The sequence below is a fragment of the Podarcis gaigeae genome (genome assembly GCF_964106915.1).
Source record: "Podarcis gaigeae genome assembly, chromosome: 11".
Taxonomy (NCBI): Eukaryota; Metazoa; Chordata; class Lepidosauria; order Squamata; family Lacertidae; genus Podarcis; species Podarcis gaigeae.
The window spans coordinates 37,401,453-37,422,714 of record NC_139687.1 but is presented as its reverse complement, the minus strand read 5'-3'; the positions used below and the strand labels follow the sequence as shown (position 1 = coordinate 37,422,714).

Sequence of the window (21,262 nt, the reverse complement as noted above, 5' to 3'; positions counted from 1 at the left end):
GATTAAAAATAAATTTTTAAATGTGTGTGCTGCACCAGTGGAAGTAGAGGGTGTGGTGATAGATGGGGAAAACATTACCACAGAAGTTAAAAAAACAAACCACCTACACAATTCTTGGAACTTTGAAGTGTCAGGCATAGCTCTAATGGCTTTAGCCCAAACGTAGCAGAGTTTTCCTGCACAGCGAAGAAGCTAGTTGAGGTGGAAATGACTAGTCAGCTAGACTCAATAACTATTTACAGGATTTATTAAAAGGAAAAATAAAACCAGCAGAGTTTCTGCATACAAAACAAAGCAAAATAAATCCTTTCTTTCTCTCTCTCTCTTAACCATACACAGCACTTCTTCTCCTAACACACCCTCCTAACACAAACTGTGCTAGCATTCCTAGATAACAGAGTTGAGTGCTGGTCGTTAACCAATCAGAGTAAGTAGTTTCTAGGTCAAGCAGACCTTGGCTTTCTTCCAAGAGTAAATTGACACTGCCTTGAGTTAATTGTGTGAAGCCAGAATCTGTAAGTTTTCGTGAGAATCAATTAACAGAAACTGAACACCCCCTCACAGATTCTGCTGGACAATTAACATCAAATAACACCTATGTAGGAGATTATTTTTCCAGCAAACCTAAACCCTTGCACATTTGCTTGTTCTTTATCTTTGCCAATGGTTTAGTTAATACATCTGCTACATTTTCTTCACTTGGTACATAAGTACATGTGATTATATTGTCTTGTACACAGCAACGTACATTTTGGTATTTTACAGAGATATGTTTGGAACGTGATTTGAAACCCTCTGTTTTACTTAAGGTTATACAAGCCTGATTATCAATGTAAACTCGTACTGGTTCTCCACAATTTACATTTAAATCTGCTAACAAATGCTTGAAATAAATCACCTCGTTGCACAATTCACTCAATGCGGCGTACTCAGATTCCGTTGATGACACACTTACAACGTCTTGCTTGCGTGACTGCCAGCTGATTAAAGCTCCACCGACCATTATGACTAATCCTGTGACAGATTTTCTATCTGGCAAATTTTCCCAGTCACTATCACAGAAGCAACTCAACATTTCATCCTCTGAAGAATTTAATTGTAACATATAGCCAATTGTCTGTTTGAGGTATCTCAGAACTTGTTTTACCCCTTTCCAGGCATTTAGTGTGGGTTTTGAGACCAATCTACTCAATATGCCTACTGCATAGCTAATATCAGGTCTGGACCACTGTGCTAGATACAATAAACTTCCAATTACAGAATGGTATACATCAGGATGTTCAAATTCAGGACTCTCATCTATATGAAGTGTTTTTATGAAACCTGGATCCATAGGCACCACTGCCCCTTTGCAATCCTGCATCCTGTATGTAGTCAGTAGTTGTTTAACCTTGTTCTGCTGACTAATTAGGTAGCTGCCATCTTGGGCCCAGCACACTTCCAACCCTAGATATGTCCTAACCGGGCCTAAGTCTTTCACTTTGAACTTACTGGACAATTGCTTGGCAAACCTTTTAGTTTGTTTATCTGTTTTGCAAGCATACAATACATCATCTACATAAATCAGACAAAACTCTTGATCACTGCCTGTACCACGTACATAAACACAATTGTCAGCTGTACTCTGCTTGAAACCAAATGACACTAAGGCCTCATGGAAACATTTGTTCCAAGATCTTGCCGCCTGTTTGAGACCATATAAAGCTTTGTTTAATTTCAACACTCTATTGGAACCTGTCTTATAACCAGGCGGTTCGGCTAGATACAGGTCTTCTGATATTGATGCATGTAAATATGCAGTCTGGATATCAAAATGGTTTAACAGGAGTTTTCTCTTTGCTCCAAGCGTTAGAATCAGCCTTACACTGTCCCCCTTAGCAGTAGGGGAAAAAGTCTCGTCATAATCCTTTCCAGGCCTCTGAGAGTATCCTTGAGCCACTAAACGAGCTTTGTATTTGTACTTTCCTGTCACCAGAGGTTTAAGTTTGTACACCCACCTGCAGCCTACAATCTTTGCCCCCTCAGGCGCTGCTACTGGTGTAAAGACCTTGTGCTCATTCAGAGAGGACATCTCTTCCTCCATTGCCTGTTTCCAGAGCTCTGCCTCCTCTTTTGGTAACTTTAACACTTCCTGAAAACTCTTGGGCTCTGCAATTACACTAAACACATTTGCAGTATCTGGAGAAAAACGCACCGGAGGCACTCCTTTGTTTTGTCTTTTAGACCTTCTGGGAGAAAATTTTTCTTCTGACCCACTTTCCTCCTCAGAACTACGACCTCTCTTTTGTTGCTTAGCAACTGGTCTCTGGCTAATTCCACTTTCTTGAGAGCTCTTATCTGAACTTTCCTCCCCCTCAGACTCTGATTCTCTATGTTTACCTTCAGAGTCATGAAGCTCCTGGGAAGGTTCAAACCAAACCTCAGTATTGGCATGTAGTCTCTCCCAGCCACTATGTTCACAAAAACTGGCATTCCTAGAGATCACAATGCCATTTGTCCCTTCAGCAAAGCGGAAACCTTTTCCCAGCTCCTGGTAACCCACAAACTGTTTGGTCTTAGGATCTCCCTTCTTTCTCATTTGTTTTGGAATTAATACCCAGGCTTTTGATCCAAACACATGCAAATGGTCAATTTTGGGTTTTTTCTGAAACAATTTAAAGTACGGAGTTGTACCTATTGTTTGATGAAAGAGCCTATTTTGGAGATAACACGCAGTGAGCATGCTCTCCCCCCAATAAGACATGGGCAAATCAGCATCATCAAGCATGGCAAACATCATATTTTGTAAAGATCTGTGTTTTCGCTCTGCAACGCCATTCTCCTCTGGGGAAAAAACGTTCGTTTTTCTGTGCCCAATGCCACGCTTTTGTAGCCAATCTCTAAAAGCATTTGACATAAATTCGCCACCTCTGTCCGTCTGAATCCTTCTGAGTTTAATGGACAGAAATCTTTCCACAGATGCCACCCAGCCTTTAAACTTAGTGAACACGTCACCCTTATTCTTCATGGGAAAAACCCAAGAGTAACGCGTGGCGTCATCCACAATTGTTAATGAAAAACGCGATCCACCCCTGCTTACAGGAAATGGACCAATTACGTCCATGTGAACCAGCTGTAGCGGTGACTCACTAACTCTGTCACTTCTGGGGTAAGAGACTCTGTGGGTTTTAACCTTTTTACAAACATTACAATCAAGGTACTTGTTACAACTCTTTAAATTACCCCCATCAGCCAATTCAGACATTTTTAGTACACTTTTCCAGCAAGCATGCCCCATTTTCCTATGCAATAAGTGCACACAGTTGTCATGTATAGCTTTGTTATTCACTGCAGGCTGAGATTTACTGACTACTGCTGCAACTTGAGATCCTGCTTTAAGCCAAAACAAGCCTCCCTCTGACTTAGCAGTGCCTAAAATCTCACCAGCCTTCTTAATAATGCAACTGTCTCCTTCAAAATACACTTTAAACCCAGCTTTTAGCAAACAATCTACAGACATCAGATTGCTCCTTAATGAAGGCACACAAAGTACATATTGCAGGCATTCACGAAGACAAGGAACAAAAACTGCACCCCCCGAAATCACTTCGGAAGTACTTCCGTCTGCTAGGGCTACCTGGCTGCGCTGTGCTGAGTTCTTGGAAGCAAACAATTCATCTGAATTTACGATGTGCCGAGACGCGCCCGAATCGACCACCCAGACAGTTTGTTTCTCATCAGCAATCTTGACCTCGGCGGTCACCAGCTGAGCCGACTGTTTTCGTTTGAAGAATTTCCTTTTACGCTGCTGCTGCTGCTGCTGCTGATCTCGTCTCTGCTCCTGCACCGGCCACTGAGACTTGACCAACTCCGGACATTGTCGTTTTAGATGCGCTGAAGACCCACATCGGAAACAACGCCTAACAGCAAATGCTGACTCCTCACCGGTAGGCTGCTTTTGCTTCACCTCTGGCACGGTATGAGAACTCCCTCCAAACCGCCCACCTGTAGAAGCCTCTGCAGCAAACGACCTTTCTTGCCTCTTCTGCCATTCTTCAATCAAACGCCCAGTAACGTAACTGACTGATAAATCACGCTCCTGTATGCCTTCTAGAGACAAAACTAAATTGTCCCAGCTTTCCGGGAGAGAACTCAAAATAATAGCCACCTTCTCCTGCTGGTCTAACGCACAGTCTTTTTCCTGTAGCGCAGTAAATTTTAACTGTAAACTGTGTAGGTGTTCCTGCATTGTAATCCCAGGCTGTAACATTGCCTTGTACAATGCCTTGCGAATGAACAGCTTGGAAACCGCTGTCTCACGCACATGGAGTTCTTTAAGTGCTTGCCACACACCTCTAGCTGTCTTGATTCCCCTCACATATGGCAACTGGGAATCTTCCAGCCCCAAAACAATTGTGGCCCTTGCTCTTTGGTCTTTATCGAGGTCTTCATCATCAGGCTTCGCGGGAAACTTACTCACCACTTGCCAGAGACGATCCCTCTGCAGCACTGCCTGCATGCGTTCCGACCACAGCAAGTAATTGGAGTCATTCAGACGCTCAAAAGCCATCTGAACTGGTTGTGAGGCCATCTTGAGAGCGATGTCCCTGGAACCCGGAACCAGCTACTCACGGCCACCGAGAGAGAAAACAGGAACCACAGCACCCAGCACTCACACGCTGCAACTGTTGTCCTTGTGTCCACTGTGTCACCAGCTCACAACAGTCAGGAACCAACCAGTGTCCATCTGCTGCATCAACAGGAACAACAACTTCTGGAACTACTGGAACCAACACCGTTGATGCTGACACCACTTCAACTCAGGCTGGCAGCACAATACCCATAACCTCTTGGAACTTTGAAGTGTCAGGCATAGCTCTAATGGCTTTAGCCCAAACGTAGCAGAGTTTTCCTGCACAGCGAAGAAGCTAGTTGAGGTGGAAATGACTAGTCAGCTAGACTCAATAACTATTTACAGGATTTATTAAAAGGAAAAATAAAACCAGCAGAGTTTCTGCATACAAAACAAAGCAAAATAAATCCTTTCTTTCTCTCTCTCTCTTAACCATACACAGCACTTCTTCTCCTAACACACCCTCCTAACACAAACTGTGCTAGCATTCCTAGATAACAGAGTTGAGTGCTGGTCATTAACCAATCAGAGTAAGTAGTTTCTAGGTCAAGCAGACCTTGGCTTTCTTCCAAGAATAAATTGACACTGCCTTGAGTTAATTGTGTGAAGCCAGAATCTGTAAGTTTTCGTGAGAATCAATTAACAGAAACAGTGTGTCCAAAGCTGAGTAACATGTGGTGTTATCTTTGATATTTTTCTTACCACATTATCCATGGATGGAGAAAAACTGAATTAAATGGGGGAAACATGTGGGCTGCCATTGGATGAGGACAACTTTGTGTGGGATGACATGAAAAACATGCACACATGGCATGCATCAATTTACACTGTGGTGTGTATGTATCTGGAGTGCAATATGTTCAGTGTAAGATATTAGATACCAATGACAAAACTGCACAGGTTGGATTTTTCCTACTGAGCACATGTTTCTACTAAAACTGTTACAGCAAAATATTTCTATTTCACAAGCTCATGAATGATAATGGAAAGCAAATGATAAATGCTCCCATCTACCCTACAACAGTACATCCTAGATATTCCATAGGATAGCTGCTTCTACCTTACATTACAGACAGTTCCCCCTAGGACATGTTTTGTGTCTTGGGGGCCTAGCACCCTTGGGCATTTTGGCCTCAGTACAATATGCAGAAACCTTTATATCCTCCTGTGTGTATTCTGGAGTCTCTCTGTCCTCCCCCACCCAAACTAAGATTCTAGAAGGGCGTCCTAGCAGGTAACATTTAGGAAAGACAATTGCCAAGACACTTATACAGTATATGCATAATTTTCCTGGCTGAGGTGAGGTCACTTGAAGCTATAGCTGTAGTTTGGTGTTACGTACTAGCTCAAGAACACAGAGTACAAGCACAAAGCTTACCCTCAACAATGAGAAAAAATTAATGTTTATGTGTGGTGTGAGATATATGTTACTGCTCTGTGGAAGCTTCCATCGGATAAAAAATTCAATATGAAAATTCTTCAGTTAGAAGGAAGATGTTATAAATATGGAGGAAAACCAAGACCAGTGTTGCATGTGGATTATATCTCCTCTCACTCTTTTCCTTATAAAGTAATTGACTTGCAAGTATCAACGGCGTTCATGAGTGGCATTTGGTATTTATATTTTAATCTGAATTTATTTATTTATTATATACTGGTGCATTAATTTAAATAGCTGCTAGAAATGGTCAGTTGTTGTTTTTTTATTTGTCATTGCAACCCCTTACCTTTATTACCTATAAGTCTTCTGGCACTGCAGCTTTAAGAATAGTTGTTGAAAAACTTAGAGGAAAGCTTTTAAGTACACCCAGTGAATATTATAATATCTTTGCCCCTGTTAGTTTTCTTATCTTCCTTGTAACCACCTCAGGTGTTCAATCTGCTCTGAAATACAAAATAAAGCCTTTTAGAAATCAGGCAACTTTCAGTTAAAATGCAGAATTTCATGTTGCTTTGTCTGGAGTTTCTTGAAAATAAGAAACTGCTATTTGGTTTTACTTAGAGAACACTTCAGTTGTTATAGTTACAAAAGAAATATTGAAATATTGAAAATGTGAACCTAGTGCATGCCTTAAATACTTTTTAAAAATACTAATAGCAATATGTTCTGATACTTAAATGATGGTATAGCAGTAATCATTTGCCCCTTCCCTCCCCGATCTTATAATTGGAATGTAGAAACTGGTTACCCTTTTGTCACAGAGTAAAGGTACCCCTGGCCATCAGGTCCAGTTGCGAACGACTCTGGGGTTGCGGCGCTCATCTCGCTTTATTGGCCGAGGGAGCCGGCGTGCAGCTTCCAGGTCACTTGGCCAGCATGACTAAGCTGCTTCTGGCGAAACCAGAGCAGCACACGGAAACGCCATTTACCTTCCCACCAGAGTGGTACCTATTTATCTACTTGCACTTTGACATGCTTTCGAACTGCTAGGTGGGCAGGAGCAGGGACCAAGCAACGTGAGCTAACCCCGTCGCGGGGATTTGAACCGCCAACCTTCCGATCAGCAAGCCCAAGGTTCAGTGGTTTAGACCACAGCACCACCTGCATGTCACAGAGTAGCATGGTCCAAAGGGCTGTGTAAACTTCCCTGACCAGTCAGCCTGAATCACATTGCTTTAAATGGCAGTGAGTGTCTTGAGTTCTTCCTCATACAAGACCTGACTTACAGAATTTGAGTCATTTATGTAAACGTACAGGACAATTTTGTATTCATTTGCTCTGGGTTTTAGTACACATGTTTTTAAGCTGTTGTGTAAAACTCCCGTTTCATATTGGTACACAAAGACTGATTTAAATGGATATCTGTTATATAACGGAACATCTTAAATACAGCAAATGTAATAACAACTGTGTTTTAGTCAATGGGATATACAAACTACTATAGGTATCTTACGTCTTTTTGTTAGTTTATTTCCATACAAAATGGAACTTAAATGTGGTGTATATGTCTTCAACTACTAGAAAAGTCAGAAAATGGGATCCAGAGTCCCCAAAGTGGAAACATTACCATATCCATAATATTTGTAGTACTACCATACTGCTCCCAAAATTGAAATTTGGAGCGCACATTATCCTAGACACCCTGCTTAACTAGAGAAAACTGAAAATTGTCCCTCTCTTCTTCAAAAGCAAGGGTCTGAAGTTTAACCCAAAATTGTTAAAGTACTCCAGATCAACCAGAATGCTGTAATTTGGTATACATGTGGTCCAAGGCATACTGATTACTAGTAAAGATGGAAACATGGTCATATATATGATCTCTTATGGTGAGATGTGACATTTATTTTGTAACAGAAGCCAGTACTCTACCACATAAAACTAAATGGTCTTAATGGGCATTCTAGGCCTATGGAAGTAAAGATCACCAATTAATTCATTTGTTTTTCTTTCAAATGATGGAGGAAAACATTGCCATTCCCCCCCCCCCCCAATATCTGCTAAGGGTGTAATAGGTGTAAAATTCAACTCTAGTACTTGGATGTTTGTCTATTATTGGAAGTACATTTGTGCATAATTCAGTGTGTAACCATAATTTTCTTTTTTTAAGGAATCTGCAGGAGGTGATATTCAATCTCCTCTTACACCTGAGAGTATTAATGGAACAGATGATGAAAGAACAACCCCAGAAGTGACGCAAAACTCAGAACCAAGGGCTGAACCAACCCAGAATGCATTACCATTTGCGCATAGGTACAGATTTCATTCACACATCCTTATTAAGTAATACGTGTGCACTTTATTGTTAAGACGGCCTCTTTCTCCATTTCTTTAATTTAAAATTTTAAAAGACTTAATGTTTGCAGTGTGGATCTGTGTCCAAAGAGGTGTTTGTGCAGAGGGTGCAGTGAAGGAGCCACACTATTACTAAGGGACTACTGTTCAGTATAAAAAGAAGCTTGTCTCTTCAGGAGGGAAACCACTGCAGCAAAAACAAGAAACTTCACAGGTTTCGCCCTCCTGTGTGCATAGCTCACTTATGTCTTACCCTTTTCTTAAAGTAAAGAAAAGGAAACGGAATAGAATGGCTGCTTTTGAGCTTCAACATTTTTTTGTCTGGGAAGCACAATACAGATGCCTCTGAGACTTTAATATTTTGGACTAAATGCAGATTAGAAGAAGAAGAAGGGGGGAAAGTAGAAGCTGCAACAAAATGTTGCAGTGTGGAGTGCTTCTGTCCAGGGTGCCAGTCAGCCATGTCAGAATTCTTAATTTCTTACCTCCTATCCCCTGTTTTCCTCTCTGCCCCCACACCCACTCACCCGCTGTTGGTCAGCAATCCATGCCTACTGAGCATGCTCATTCCTCACTGGGCTATTTTGGGGAAGTGGCTTTAAAGATTGCTTGTACTTCTGCAGCCCTTTGGGTTCCTCCCAGCTGGCAGGTTCCACCCTGTTGTGTGTGGATGGTGCTATTATGGCTACATAAGGATCCACACTAGGAAAATTGCGTTTGCTATTAATATATAGGATGAGTGATCACACTATGCTGCAACCTTTAACTTTCTAGTGTACAAGAATATTTTATACTGCTTCAAGAATTATTGGTCTAGTGTGTGTATTTTGTGGGTAATGAGAATTACTTCAAATTCTTGAGCTACGTGGTATTATTCACTTTTGCACTTAAAAATGGCACTTAAGCAGGTCTTGAATGTCAAAGGAAATGCTAATATCCAAAACTAGTATGTTTTATGGGAAAATATGACATTATATAATACCTTCAGCCTGATGATTAAAACATTGATGAAATCAGAATTGTGATACTTCACATGAAGATGAGCAGGCAGGTGTTTGACATTTATTATATAGTGAACCATCTTTTCGCATCTAGAAGGGCTGAACTTTAACTTTTCTAATGTAATTTTTATATATTGCACTAAAGCACATTAAGTTGAAGCAGAGTGTTTGAATTATTTGAGCTGCTGTAGTTTCCAATTCTTATCTAAAAATCTGTGCCCACCTTCTATTTTAGATAGTCCCAATCACTTGTGCAATGGGGAAAGAAGACCAAAATACAATCTCCTCATCCCCATATCAAACAGCTGATTAATTTGAGATTGCATACCAGTGATGAGAACTGTATATGCAGATATGGGTTCTGGATATTGCGATCCAGATTATGGTTAAGGTGAAACCGTACCAAATTTGTCCAGACACATTTACTACTCTAGCCATCAAAATATATAATCATGAGTTGAGCTAAATAACTTGAAAAGTATATGTTGAAGTGACTTTGGTAACCTATCTTGATTATTACAAAATAACCAATTCCTATTTATATTGTGGTAAATTGTGTCTGAAGACAGGAGTGCCTGGCGTGCTCTGGTCCATGGGGTCACGAAGAGTTGGACACGACTAAACAACAACAAATTGTGTCTTTTTTTTAATAACAATTTAAAAACTGTCACTCAGACTAACAGCAGATAATATTATTATTTTCCTGAAAATAAGTAATTGTACTACAGTTTAAACTGTATCATTAGTAACAGAAGTCTAAATCTGATCTATGTACATTTCTACAATATGTATACACACTTTAAGAGAGAATCTTTTACAGTATTGTGCTACTGGGCTTCAAAATTTTGACTTGGTCTTCCAGTACTGAACCTTCTGCTGAAACAAAAGAATATTTGTTGCCTGAATCTCATGTGAACAGTCTCTTCTTAAGTTACTTACAGCTAGATTTCACCAGCAAGTTATGATTTAATATGCAGAGGTGACTGTCAACATACTGGTATATGTTGTAGTTCAGTGTAGATTTTTATAGACAACTGCTTTGTTATGGACTCTTCTTGATGGAGAGAGTTTGTAGACTTTTAGAAACTCCTGGGACTTTCTTTTTTATCAGAAAGGTATGTTTCTTTGAAGATCAAAAAAAATTGTGATCACAAATACTTTGGTTTCTATTCTGTCAGTTAGGGGTGTGCGGGTGTATGAGGGTATGAGTGAATGAAAGGGTGGGGGAAGAATCTCAAATTGACTTCTGAAAATGGACTGTTGTGGTAATCGTGCTGATAGGAACATATAACTAACTGAGTGGGAGTTACATCCCCTGTTCTGTGGATCTTAAATGCTGAAGATTTATACTTACTGTTGTATCTGCTGCCCACTTTTTAAGAACAAAAAGGCGAAATTTCCAATAGAGCTCTTTCCCTGATATGAAAACTTTGGCAAAAAAATGTATTAATTGGATTTTTGGATATTTTTCAAAGGAGACCATGGGGGGGGGGGGGAATAGCCATCCTAGATGTTTTAAGTTTTTGCATGTGCATAATTTACTTATTATTGTGAAAGTTGGGGGGGGCTGCTGGAAAGCTAGCCACATTTATAAATTTGAATCCAATTCTGGATGCTTCTAAAATCAACCTTTACATTATTAAATGTTCATTTTACAAGAAAACCAGAGCACTGCTTGAAAACAAGTGGAATGTTGTTTAATAACCTTTAAAAACTGGAGATTAATAAGTAGGTTGGAGACAGCGTCTCAGATATTTCGGATGTCCTGTTAAAATTGCTTGTCAACACTGACTTGAAGATGTTCCTAAGTATCTTTTCAGTATCATAAACTGTGTCATATATCTTCTTATTGGAACATTTTAATATATAGTGTGTTTAGAAAATACATTGTAGGACTAACAGAAATAGATTTATAGTGATGTGATTGCTTGCCTACTTAAGTAATTGTTTTTTTCTGTTCAAAGTTTTGGCAAAAAAAAACCCCACAAACAAACCTGATTTATTGCCATAGTGAAGAGGTTCTTTCAGATCATGGATTTCTTTTAATTTTTATTCTCTGTATAGCAAACCATTTGATAATGCTGCATGTATATCCATTACTGTAACAAATTTGTTAAGACCCTGTTTCTCTCCTATGGGTTATTATTAAAGAATGACTATAGAAATTTACCTTTTGAAGACTGGCTTGCATTTTTTAAATATGTATTACGTTTGTACTGAGGCATTTATAACTTTACTGTTTAGCAAAAAGTGTTTTTTTTTTTATTAAAGGCTTTACTATATTCCTTAAATATCTTAAATTTGAATCCAAACATCATCTTCGATGTGCACAAACTTCCTATGTGTGTAGTTTATCCTTGCTTTAAATCATATAAATAAATGGTAAAGATAAATTGGCTTTTTACCTGTCCTTCATCATAAGGTCCCAGGGTAGAAGATTATAACAATATAATGGCACTGCAAGCAAAAATGTAGCAACCTTAGCCCAGCATTAATTTTTCTATAGGTCCTTTCCATCCTTGGTTCCTCTTTTACCCCAAGTTCTGTTCTTGCTCCACTTACAGTTGCATCAAACCCTTGTTTTGCTTACTGCTCCTTCTTCTATCAGCTACTTTGGCTCGTGCTCAGCATTCTTTGTTGTACAACACTCTTGTTTCATTCTTTCCCAGCAATATACAGCTTAGACTATGGATGAGTCTTTTTTCTATACAAAGAGCGGCAGATGTGCACATGAACAGTTTTAACTTTGTGAAACTGCTCCTGCAATCCACCAACTCCTAGCTTCTCTCAAAGGACCTTACATCTGTGTGTTCCATGGTTCCTATTCCCGTTCTCAGTTCTTAGAATGTTTGCAAATATGTTAAGGCTTCATCAGTTGATGCCAGAAGTTTCACCATCACCACAACCAAAATCCTTTTGTTAGGTCAATTCATTATCTTATATAAATAACAGCAAACTAGGCCTTATTAAATAGAAGAGTAATGCTTTGCAGAAAAAAAGCACTCAAAACTCCAGCTGGTCTGGTATCAGTGTTGTCATCCTTGTACATTCTGCCTTTTGTTCAAAAGTAAATTATTCAGGAAATTATCAGAATTTAAATTCTGAGCAATCTTGTTTCCTTCCTTTGCTTCATGCCCATGAAGCAAAAGTACTTCTGTATAAAGTATGGTCAACCCTTATTGGGATCTGGCCAGACATCCCAAGGGTAGCCCTCTTGCCTGAAGGGAAATGAGCACAGATATTGCAGTGCTAGTTTTCAGGAAAGATTTGTGTGGATTCATATGTTATGGGTACTATCTAGCAGCAAACAAACTAATTAAAAGCAATGGTGCCTAGCCACAAATGATAAGTAAAAATAATATAAAAGCCAGGGGAAAATTGCTGGAGTGTTTTATTTACAAATAAATACAAAAATTCAATGATAGAGCACATGCTTTTCATGCAGAAGAACCCAAATTTATTCTCTGGCATCTCCAGGTATGGCTGGAAAAGGCTCTTGGCCTGAAGCCCTGTAGTGAACCACATGGACCCCATGGTCTGACATTGTAGAAGGCAGGTTTCTATTATTAAACTAGTGATATATCTAAATACACGTCAGCAGACAAAAAGCACACATTATTTTGGAACTCTACATTCAGGGGATAGAGTTTAAAAACAACAATAATAAACATGTTTAATAAACATGTTGCTGACCAACGTTCTTAAAAACCATAATGCATTGTAAATATGTTTTAATTGAAAGTAGCACAGGAAACATCTAATAACAGATAGTTAATGCATTTTAATACATAGTCTTCAATGGCTCAAATTTACAAAGTAGTGTCATATTTCATTTTCAGAGTTCTCCTCCAGTTCAGGCTTGCATATAGTTACGTAGCCTAACAGTAGAAGCCTGTGCATATTTCCCTGGAAGTAAGTCCCATTATGCTTAATGAGGTTTACTCCCGTGTAAATGTGTATAGGATTGCGATTTAAAGCAGGATTTCTTCTCCTTATTGAATTGACTGTAATTTAAATCTTAAGTGATTTTCATCATACGTTTATCTCAATCATCTCATGAATATAACAAACATTTATTTGGATCTTAAGAGAAATTAATTCAAGGAAATTTGCAGAAGGAAAGTTTCCTTCCCCTTTTCATTTGCAGCAGTCTGCCCCCTTCCAAAAAGCATTTTGCTTTTATTAAATGTTCTTTTTAGAACTGGCAATTCCCTCCTGAACAAAACTGGATGGATCAGTGGGGAGGGGAAGGGAGGAGTTGAGCAGCTGGAGGAAAGCAGAATTTCCCAAAATTGGGCTTGGAACCAAAAATATGTTAAGCAAGTTTACAGAAGGAAAGTTTTAATTTACATCCCCTCACACCCCTTTATGCATTGCTCTAGAGAGTCCCTGACCCTCTTAAGAGGTTTTGCCTGGAAGGTGGAGAGGGCACATTTGGCTGCAAGGGGCGGGGAGGGGAAACTGTCCTTTCATGAACATCCTTGTTAGCTTACTTTATAATCCAGGTCTTTTGTAGAAGTAGAAGGATACCATGTCAATGCAGGGCCCTAATTGATCTTCAGCATAATTGAACAAAATATTTATTTATGCTTAGTGTAAAGATTTACACTGAGAGAGAAGTGCTTATAGCAGCGAATGTAAATGCTAAGCATGTACAGCAGGCAAATTTCTATCTACACCCCTCTCTGTTCTGCTCCCATACCAAACAAGAGTCATTATCAGAGCTTCGGGATATATCCTCTCAAGGCAAAACACACAAGGGTGTGAAGTAAGGTTGCTGAGTCATGTGGCTTGGAGTGAGAGGATACAACCTAGAGAGAGTCTCAAGAGCCAAAGGGAGTTTCCCAACCCTGATTTTAGAATAATTCAGTTGAAGCGGCTTCATTTATGGCAAAAAGAAAATATGCCAATAACAGCACTATGGGTTACACAAGACACTAATCATGTGGTTTTCTCTTGAGTTCTATATTTTTCCTTCACAAATATGGGAACTAGTTCCAGACCCTCTAAGTGTCCCTGTTTTCCAGAAGCCATTCCAGTTTTGATCTGATTTGATCCCAGAATGTCCCACTTTTTCTTAAGATGTCCTTATTTTCATTGGAGAAATGTTGGAGGGTATGGAGTTCTTTACCCCTGCGCTGGAATGCATTTGTGTTTTTGTGGCAGTTAATACTATCTTTCATGAGGAAGTAACAGTAAACGAGAAGATGAATTCAACTTGCTTACCACACAAACTGCTTTGAGAATATTTTGAAGGATAGTGGTGTATAAATATTTTAAATAAATAAATTTGTAAACAAATTTTAGTCTTGAAATTCTGTTATTAGCCAGTTGATCCTTTTGGGGGGCGGGGCAGATTGTATAGATCTATCACACACACTAATTGCAAACTCCTCATGCTCTATGTAGCCAATGTCACACTATCCACACAACAGCAAGTTACCACCAGAACTTTTTAAAAAGAAAAAATGGAGGCAAACAGCCCAGTGATGACTAAGCATGCTCAGTGGGCAGTGAATGCTATTCAACTGTGAGGAAATGAAACAGAAAATGTGGTGGGGGGTGGAATGGTTGGACCCTGAACTGTGCACTACAGAATTTTGTTGCAGGTCCCTTGCACTAAAACTAGTGGTAATCCAACATCGCAAGTATACTGTCCTATTTCTTCCTTCCATCCATAATGGAAGGAGAGAAGCCTTAGTGCAGGGGCTATTCCTACACTGAAAAGAATTGGATGGTATGTGTACTTCACTGTTTCACTGTTTGGAGAAGAAGTAAAATGACAGACTTCCAGGAAATTGTGAAGGGAAGGGAGTGATCTTGCTGGTTATAACCATTGGGGGGGGGGGGGAATGCCAAAGGGCCACATAACTTTAACACACACATGACAAATACTGTAAGAGAGTGCAAATGATCTGAGAGAACCTTTGCAGAAGCTCACATAATATTGCTGGCTATCAAGGAGAGAAGTTATGACCTTTTGCCTCCACCAGTATTGGAGGCATTATTGAACAGGTGTGACTCTCGTGCAGTTGCATTCATTATGGTGCTATTGATAGCACTTGACATCTCAGCGTCCAGGAAAGGCATAATTATTTATACTCCAAAATCACTATACCAGATGCCATATGAAATGTGGCTCTCTCTTCACACACATTTAAAAAATATTTTTCCCAATCTACTTTGAGTTAGAAAAATGCAGTAATAGCCCTATCAAAATATTTTTAAACGAAAACCTAAACATTTTAAGATGGCAGCGGTGTATGTATATAATGTGTGTATTAATTAAATAGTTCATTCAGATATAAATAAATAAAACTAAATAAAACAGCAGCATAGATTTATTTTAAATAAATGAAAATACCAAAACACTTAAAAAATAGCCCAGTCATACTTCACAAACAGCATTTAAGAGGCAGTGGCCCAAAATAATTAAGTTTTGAAATCCACTTAAAAGTTTGTGCCCATCTTAGTGGGGAGGAAACTTCATAACTTGGGTACCATCACAACAAAGGCCCTATCTCTTGTGTCTGGCAGCTGAATCAAGCCTAGATGCATGGCCTCTGAAGCACATTTTGTACCCAAGCAGGCTTGTATGAGTGTAGGCTGACCTTCAGGCTACTTGATCACAAACTCTTTAGGACTTTAAAATGTGCCAGTAACCAGTACAACTGGTACAGGACCACTGTCACATGGGACCAGAAAACATCTGGCAGGGAGGCTGTCTTCTGCACCAGTTGAGGTATCGGAACCATCATCAATGGTAGCTCCACTCAAGAGTGTCTTTCAGTAGTCCAGCCTAGATGTGACTGGTGCATGAGCAATCAAGGCAAGATCTGACCTCTCTCTAAATGGGATGCAGCTGGCATGATTCAGATTCTACTCTTGGTCACATAGATGCAGCTGGCATCAAATTTCAATCATTCCATGATGTAGAATAGTACAAAGGTAGCTCATTTGGGAATCCCAGGTTTACAAGAGCCAAGAGAAGATTTCAAAAACCCTGCATTGCATGCCAAAAGACAGCTAATAACTCAAGGTGTTGCAACTAATTGTCACATAAGGGATTATTTAACTAGCAACTATAGAGCACTTTCTATATTTTAAAGAAAGTGTCCAACAGCTTTTTATTGTGTAATATATTTTGTTGCCTTGAGCATAGAGAGAAGCAGTAAGTAGGGTAATCCAGTTCTTAAGCAGGGTGGCAAAGGAAAAGGAAATTTGTACATTTTCGATACCATTTATGTTATATTTATTTGCTGCTTTTTACAGCAAAGTGTCTTAAACTGACCCACAGGGGAAAAAATAACAAGAAACATTAAAACCAAATGTCAAAACAGCAGTAATACAAGTACTCATTCATATATAAACAAATGCTACCTATCCTCTTAAAAGATGAGCACAAAAGAGGCCGCAGGCATAACTAGTTACCCACCGAATTAAGGGCCAAAATTTGGCTGACATCTAAAAGTAGACCATAATGGTGCCAGCTGTGCTTCCTTGGGGGAAAGCATTCCACAAGCGGGAAGCCACCACTGAAAAAGCCTGTACTTGTGTTCCCACCTTCTGCATCCCCTTGGACGAGAAACACAGAGAAGGGTCTCATATGATGAACACGGTGTTTGGGTTGGTTCATGTAGGGAGAGGCGTCCCTGAGGTATTGGGGTCCTGAACCACATATTGCTTAATAGGTCAAAACTAGCACTTTGTTATGGACACTTACTGATAGCCAGTACAGTTGTGTCAGGATATGTGTTACGTACTCAGTCCACCTGGCTGTTGAATTCTGTACCAACCAAGAGCGGTTTCAAAGGCAGCCCCATGTACATAGTACATTGCCGTAATGTATACTGGAGTTTACCAGAATGTAGACAACAGAAGTCAGTTTATCTCTGTCCAGATAGCCATCTGGACTTAGCTGCATAGAATGCAATCTGCTCCACCAAGGCCAGTTGTGCATCAAGCAGCAGTAATGGATCCAGAAGTAGCCCCAGGCTACACACCTGCTCCTTCAGAGGGACTGTGACCCAATCCAGAGCAGCCATGGATCTGAGGGAAACACCCACTAACAGTACCTCAGCCTTATTCAATTAAGTTTCAGTTTATTTGGTCTTATCCAGTCCATTACTGAGGCAAGACACCAGTCTAGCAGAGTCACTGCCACGACTACATAGAATCGTAGAACTGTAAAGTTGGAAGGGATTCCAAGGGTCATCTAGTCCAACCCCCTGAAATGCAGGAATCGTAACTAAAGAGCCAGTGAGGTATAGTGGTTAAGAACAGTAGTCTCGTAATCTGGTGAACCGGGTTCACGTCCCTGCTCCTCCACATGCAGCTGCTGGGTGACCTTGGGCCAGTCACACTTCTCTGAAGTCTCTCAGCCCCACTCACCTCACAAAGTGTTTGTTGTGGGGGGGGAGGGAAAGAAGAAAGCTAGCCACTTTGAGACTCCTTCAGGTAGTGATAAAGTGGGATATTAAATCCAAACTCCTCCTCTTCTTCTAAAGAATCCCTGACCAATGGCCATCCAACATCTGCTTAAAAACCTTCAATGAAGGGGAGTCCAGCACCTTGCAAGGGAGTCCATTCTGCTGTTGCATAGCTATTACTGTCAAAAAGTTCTTTTTAATGTTTAGCTGGAATCTCCTTTCTTGTAATTTGATTCCATTGGTTTGGGTCCTACCTACCAGGGCAGTAGAAAATAAGCCTGCTCCATTTCCCATGTGACAGACCTTTAGCTATTTGAAGATGGCTATCATATCACCTCTCAGTCTCCTCTTCTCCAGGCTAAACATACCCAACTCCTTCGACTGTTGCTCAAAAGTCTTGGTTTCCAGACCCTTCATTTTGGTTTCCACCCTCTGCACACTCTTCAGCTTGTCAATATCCTTATATTGTGTCCAGAACTGGACACTGTACTCCAGGTGGGGTCTGACGAAGGTAGAATAAAGCAGTACTATTACTTCCCTTAATCTGGACACAATACTTCTGCAGCTGTGATAGAGCAATGTATCACCAGCACATTACTGAAAATGTACTCCAGAGCTCTGGGTGAGCCCATTCAGTATAGGAAAACCTAAACCTGCAGCACTGAGGACTGTAGGGGCTGAACAACACCCACCCCCCATCACCAGCCTCTGAAGATAACCATCCTGAATTGTATTGGAGCCTGAAAAGCGGCACTGCCTACCCTCAATTTGGATAGTCACAAATACTGTGGTCAATGGTATAGAAAGCCACTGAGAGATCAAGGAACAGTAACAGAGACACAGGCCGCCTGTTTCTCCTAACAAAGGTCTTTGTGACCAAGGTGGTTTCCATGCCCAAGCTGGGCCCAAACCCTGATTGAAATAGGTCTGAAAAGTTAGTCTTACACAAGAGAGCCTGGATCTGACCTGCAGCCATGCACTCAAGAACGTTGCTCAAGAAACAAACATTGGCAACTGGTCACTAATTGTTTAGATTTTATGGATCCAGGAAAGGTTTCTAATGAGTGGTCTTACCATCACCTCCTTTTGGCAAGCAAGGACCACCCCTTCTTGCATGGCCAAGCAAGCTGCTGCCTCCTTGTTAGATTTTACCAGCCTTGAAGAGCAAGAGTAAGAAGAGAAATGGTCACCTGTGCTGATGCCAGCACCTTGTCCACATCCTCGTGCTTTACTAACAAACTCTGGATGGCTCTTGAGAATCACATGCTAAAATAGTAGAGTCAAGGTCTCAGCTGATTCAAGTGATTTTATCTTCAAATTGCTCTGCAAACAAATCACAGCAAGCCACCACTGGTTTTAGCTCAGCTAGATTAGGATTTATTAAATTTGTATACTGCCCTTCATCTCAAGATCCCAGGGCAGTTCACAACAGATAAATACAAAATGAGAATACAAAATACTTTACATACTAAATAAACAAAAGGAAAAACAAACCAATAACCCACAAACACATTGCAAACAAAGTAAGCTTTATATCACCTTCATTGCCACTGAGTAAACTTGATAATGAGCACTCACTAGTTTTCTGTTGCATTCGCCTGAAGATTTTCTCCACTTGCATTCAAGTCATCTTCCAGCTTGTTTCATTGCCCAAGGCTCTGGTGTATACCAAAGAAGCCAACAGGGTTCTATCAAGTGGCAGAGGGAACTCAGGGGTTTGTGTCAGTGGCCCAGATCATCCATGTTTTCTACAGGCAACCAGGGCCAGTCATATCAGCTGGAAAATCCTCCATAGGGTCTGGGAACTAATTGAATCCTTCAGCCTTCAAGGACATTCCCCTGCCTCTGTGGAGGGAGAAAGCTGCTGAAAACCTAAAATGCAACAGGAAGTGATCTGATCTTGACAACAGACTGGATCACTCTCCGATCACCCTATTTCTGCTCAGTTGATGAAATCAGATGTATAGGCTATGGCCTGCTACATGTGTGAGGTCAATGGCCTGTTGAGACAGTGCCATGGTTGTCATGGCAGCCATGAAGTCCCAGATTTAATGGCCTCAACAAGGATGCCAAAGTCCCCCAGAACCAACAGTCTGCATCACCTCAACACCATATCTATTGTTTTAATTTTTTTTTGTTTTAATGACCTTTACTTATAATTTATTGTTTTATTATGTTGGTTAACTGCTTCAAGGTTGTTGTTTTTTTACAATCAAATGGTATATAAATTTTATGACAGATGTAATGGCAAACTGTGGTTAGTTTACAAATGAAAGCAAATGTTTCTATCTTCCTTGAGGTTGAGCAGGGGAAGGGAGAGTACATGGGCCTTGGGCTTGTCCAAGTCATTTTCCATATTGCTAATCTTTGGCTTAGGCATACTTTCAAACTCTCTCTTTGCAAATTGTAAGATGGTTAACTAATATAATGCAATAATTTTTTTACTAATTCCTGACCTGTTATTGGAGAATGTAACAATAGGTGTTTTCATTGTTTACTTTTTATCTTCTATGATTAGGTATGAAAATTCAAAAAAATCATTCACATATTCACAGTCAGATATTTGTCTTCCAAAACATACAAAGCAACCTTATATTGAGTCAAATAATTGGGCCATCTGCCCCACTAATGTGGCAGTGGCTCTCGGCCATCTTAGGGAGAGGTCTTTCCTAGCCTTGATGTCCTTTTAAGTGGTGAACCAGAGTTTGAACCTAGAATCTTCAGCGTGCAAAATATGTGCTTATCTACTAAGCTTCCTCCCACCCGAATCCCTAGGCAATGTGTTTTTGCATCATGCTCTACTTTGAAAAAAATAATAATCATAGAACTTGGGAGGGACCACAAGACTTGCTGGCTTCTAAGGACAATTGTATAGGCATGAGCCAGAGAACAAAAATAACCCAGTGATGCTATGGTCTCCACTATTGTGACAACTGTTTTTTTGTCCATAGTTCAGCAATCGGCAAGCACTGGGAGGCAGAACTTGCAACACTCAAGGGTAACAATGCCAAGCTTACAGCAGCTCTGCTCGAGTCCACTGCCAACGTGAAACAATGGAAACAACAGCTTGCTGCATATCAAGAGGAAGCAGAACGTCTACACAAGCGGGTAAGTTTAAAGCTTTTGACTACATATTGTTAGTGGATCTGCATGTTATGAACTAAGAAAAAGGTGCAGTAAAAATCTTCTGGTCATCTGACAACAGCATTCATGCAAGCTGAGCTTTATTTTCTCTTCTGATGAAATATATTATAAAGTATTCATGTAATAAATTCTCCCGTAGTAATAAATTATATATTATTATATTATATAGTTTGAGTTTCATCTAACAAATCATATAAATATGTATTACTAAGTGATGTCTATAGCGCTGGGTCAGACGTATAAGATTAATCTAGTGTACTTGGACTTGCCTGTATGTGAGTCACTTTAAACCATAGCTAAGCATTATTTTGGTTTAAAGGTGAATGTGCAGTGTACTGGTGCA

At 40.1% G+C, this 21,262-nt stretch overlaps 1 protein-coding gene across 4 annotated transcripts in view; it reads left to right on the top strand.

Moving 5' to 3' along the window:
- HOMER1 (homer scaffold protein 1) overlaps window positions 1-21,262 on the top strand; it is a 79,146-nt gene that overhangs the window by 39,925 nt on the left and 17,959 nt on the right. For all 4 annotated transcript variants that reach the window (XM_083703637.1, XM_083703636.1, XM_083703638.1 and 1 more), the window contains 2 exons: window positions 8,161-8,303; window positions 20,727-20,883. In XM_083703637.1, the coding sequence (XP_083559763.1) occupies window positions 8,161-8,303; window positions 20,727-20,883 (300 nt within the window). The remainder of the gene's footprint in view (window positions 1-8,160; window positions 8,304-20,726; window positions 20,884-21,262) is intronic.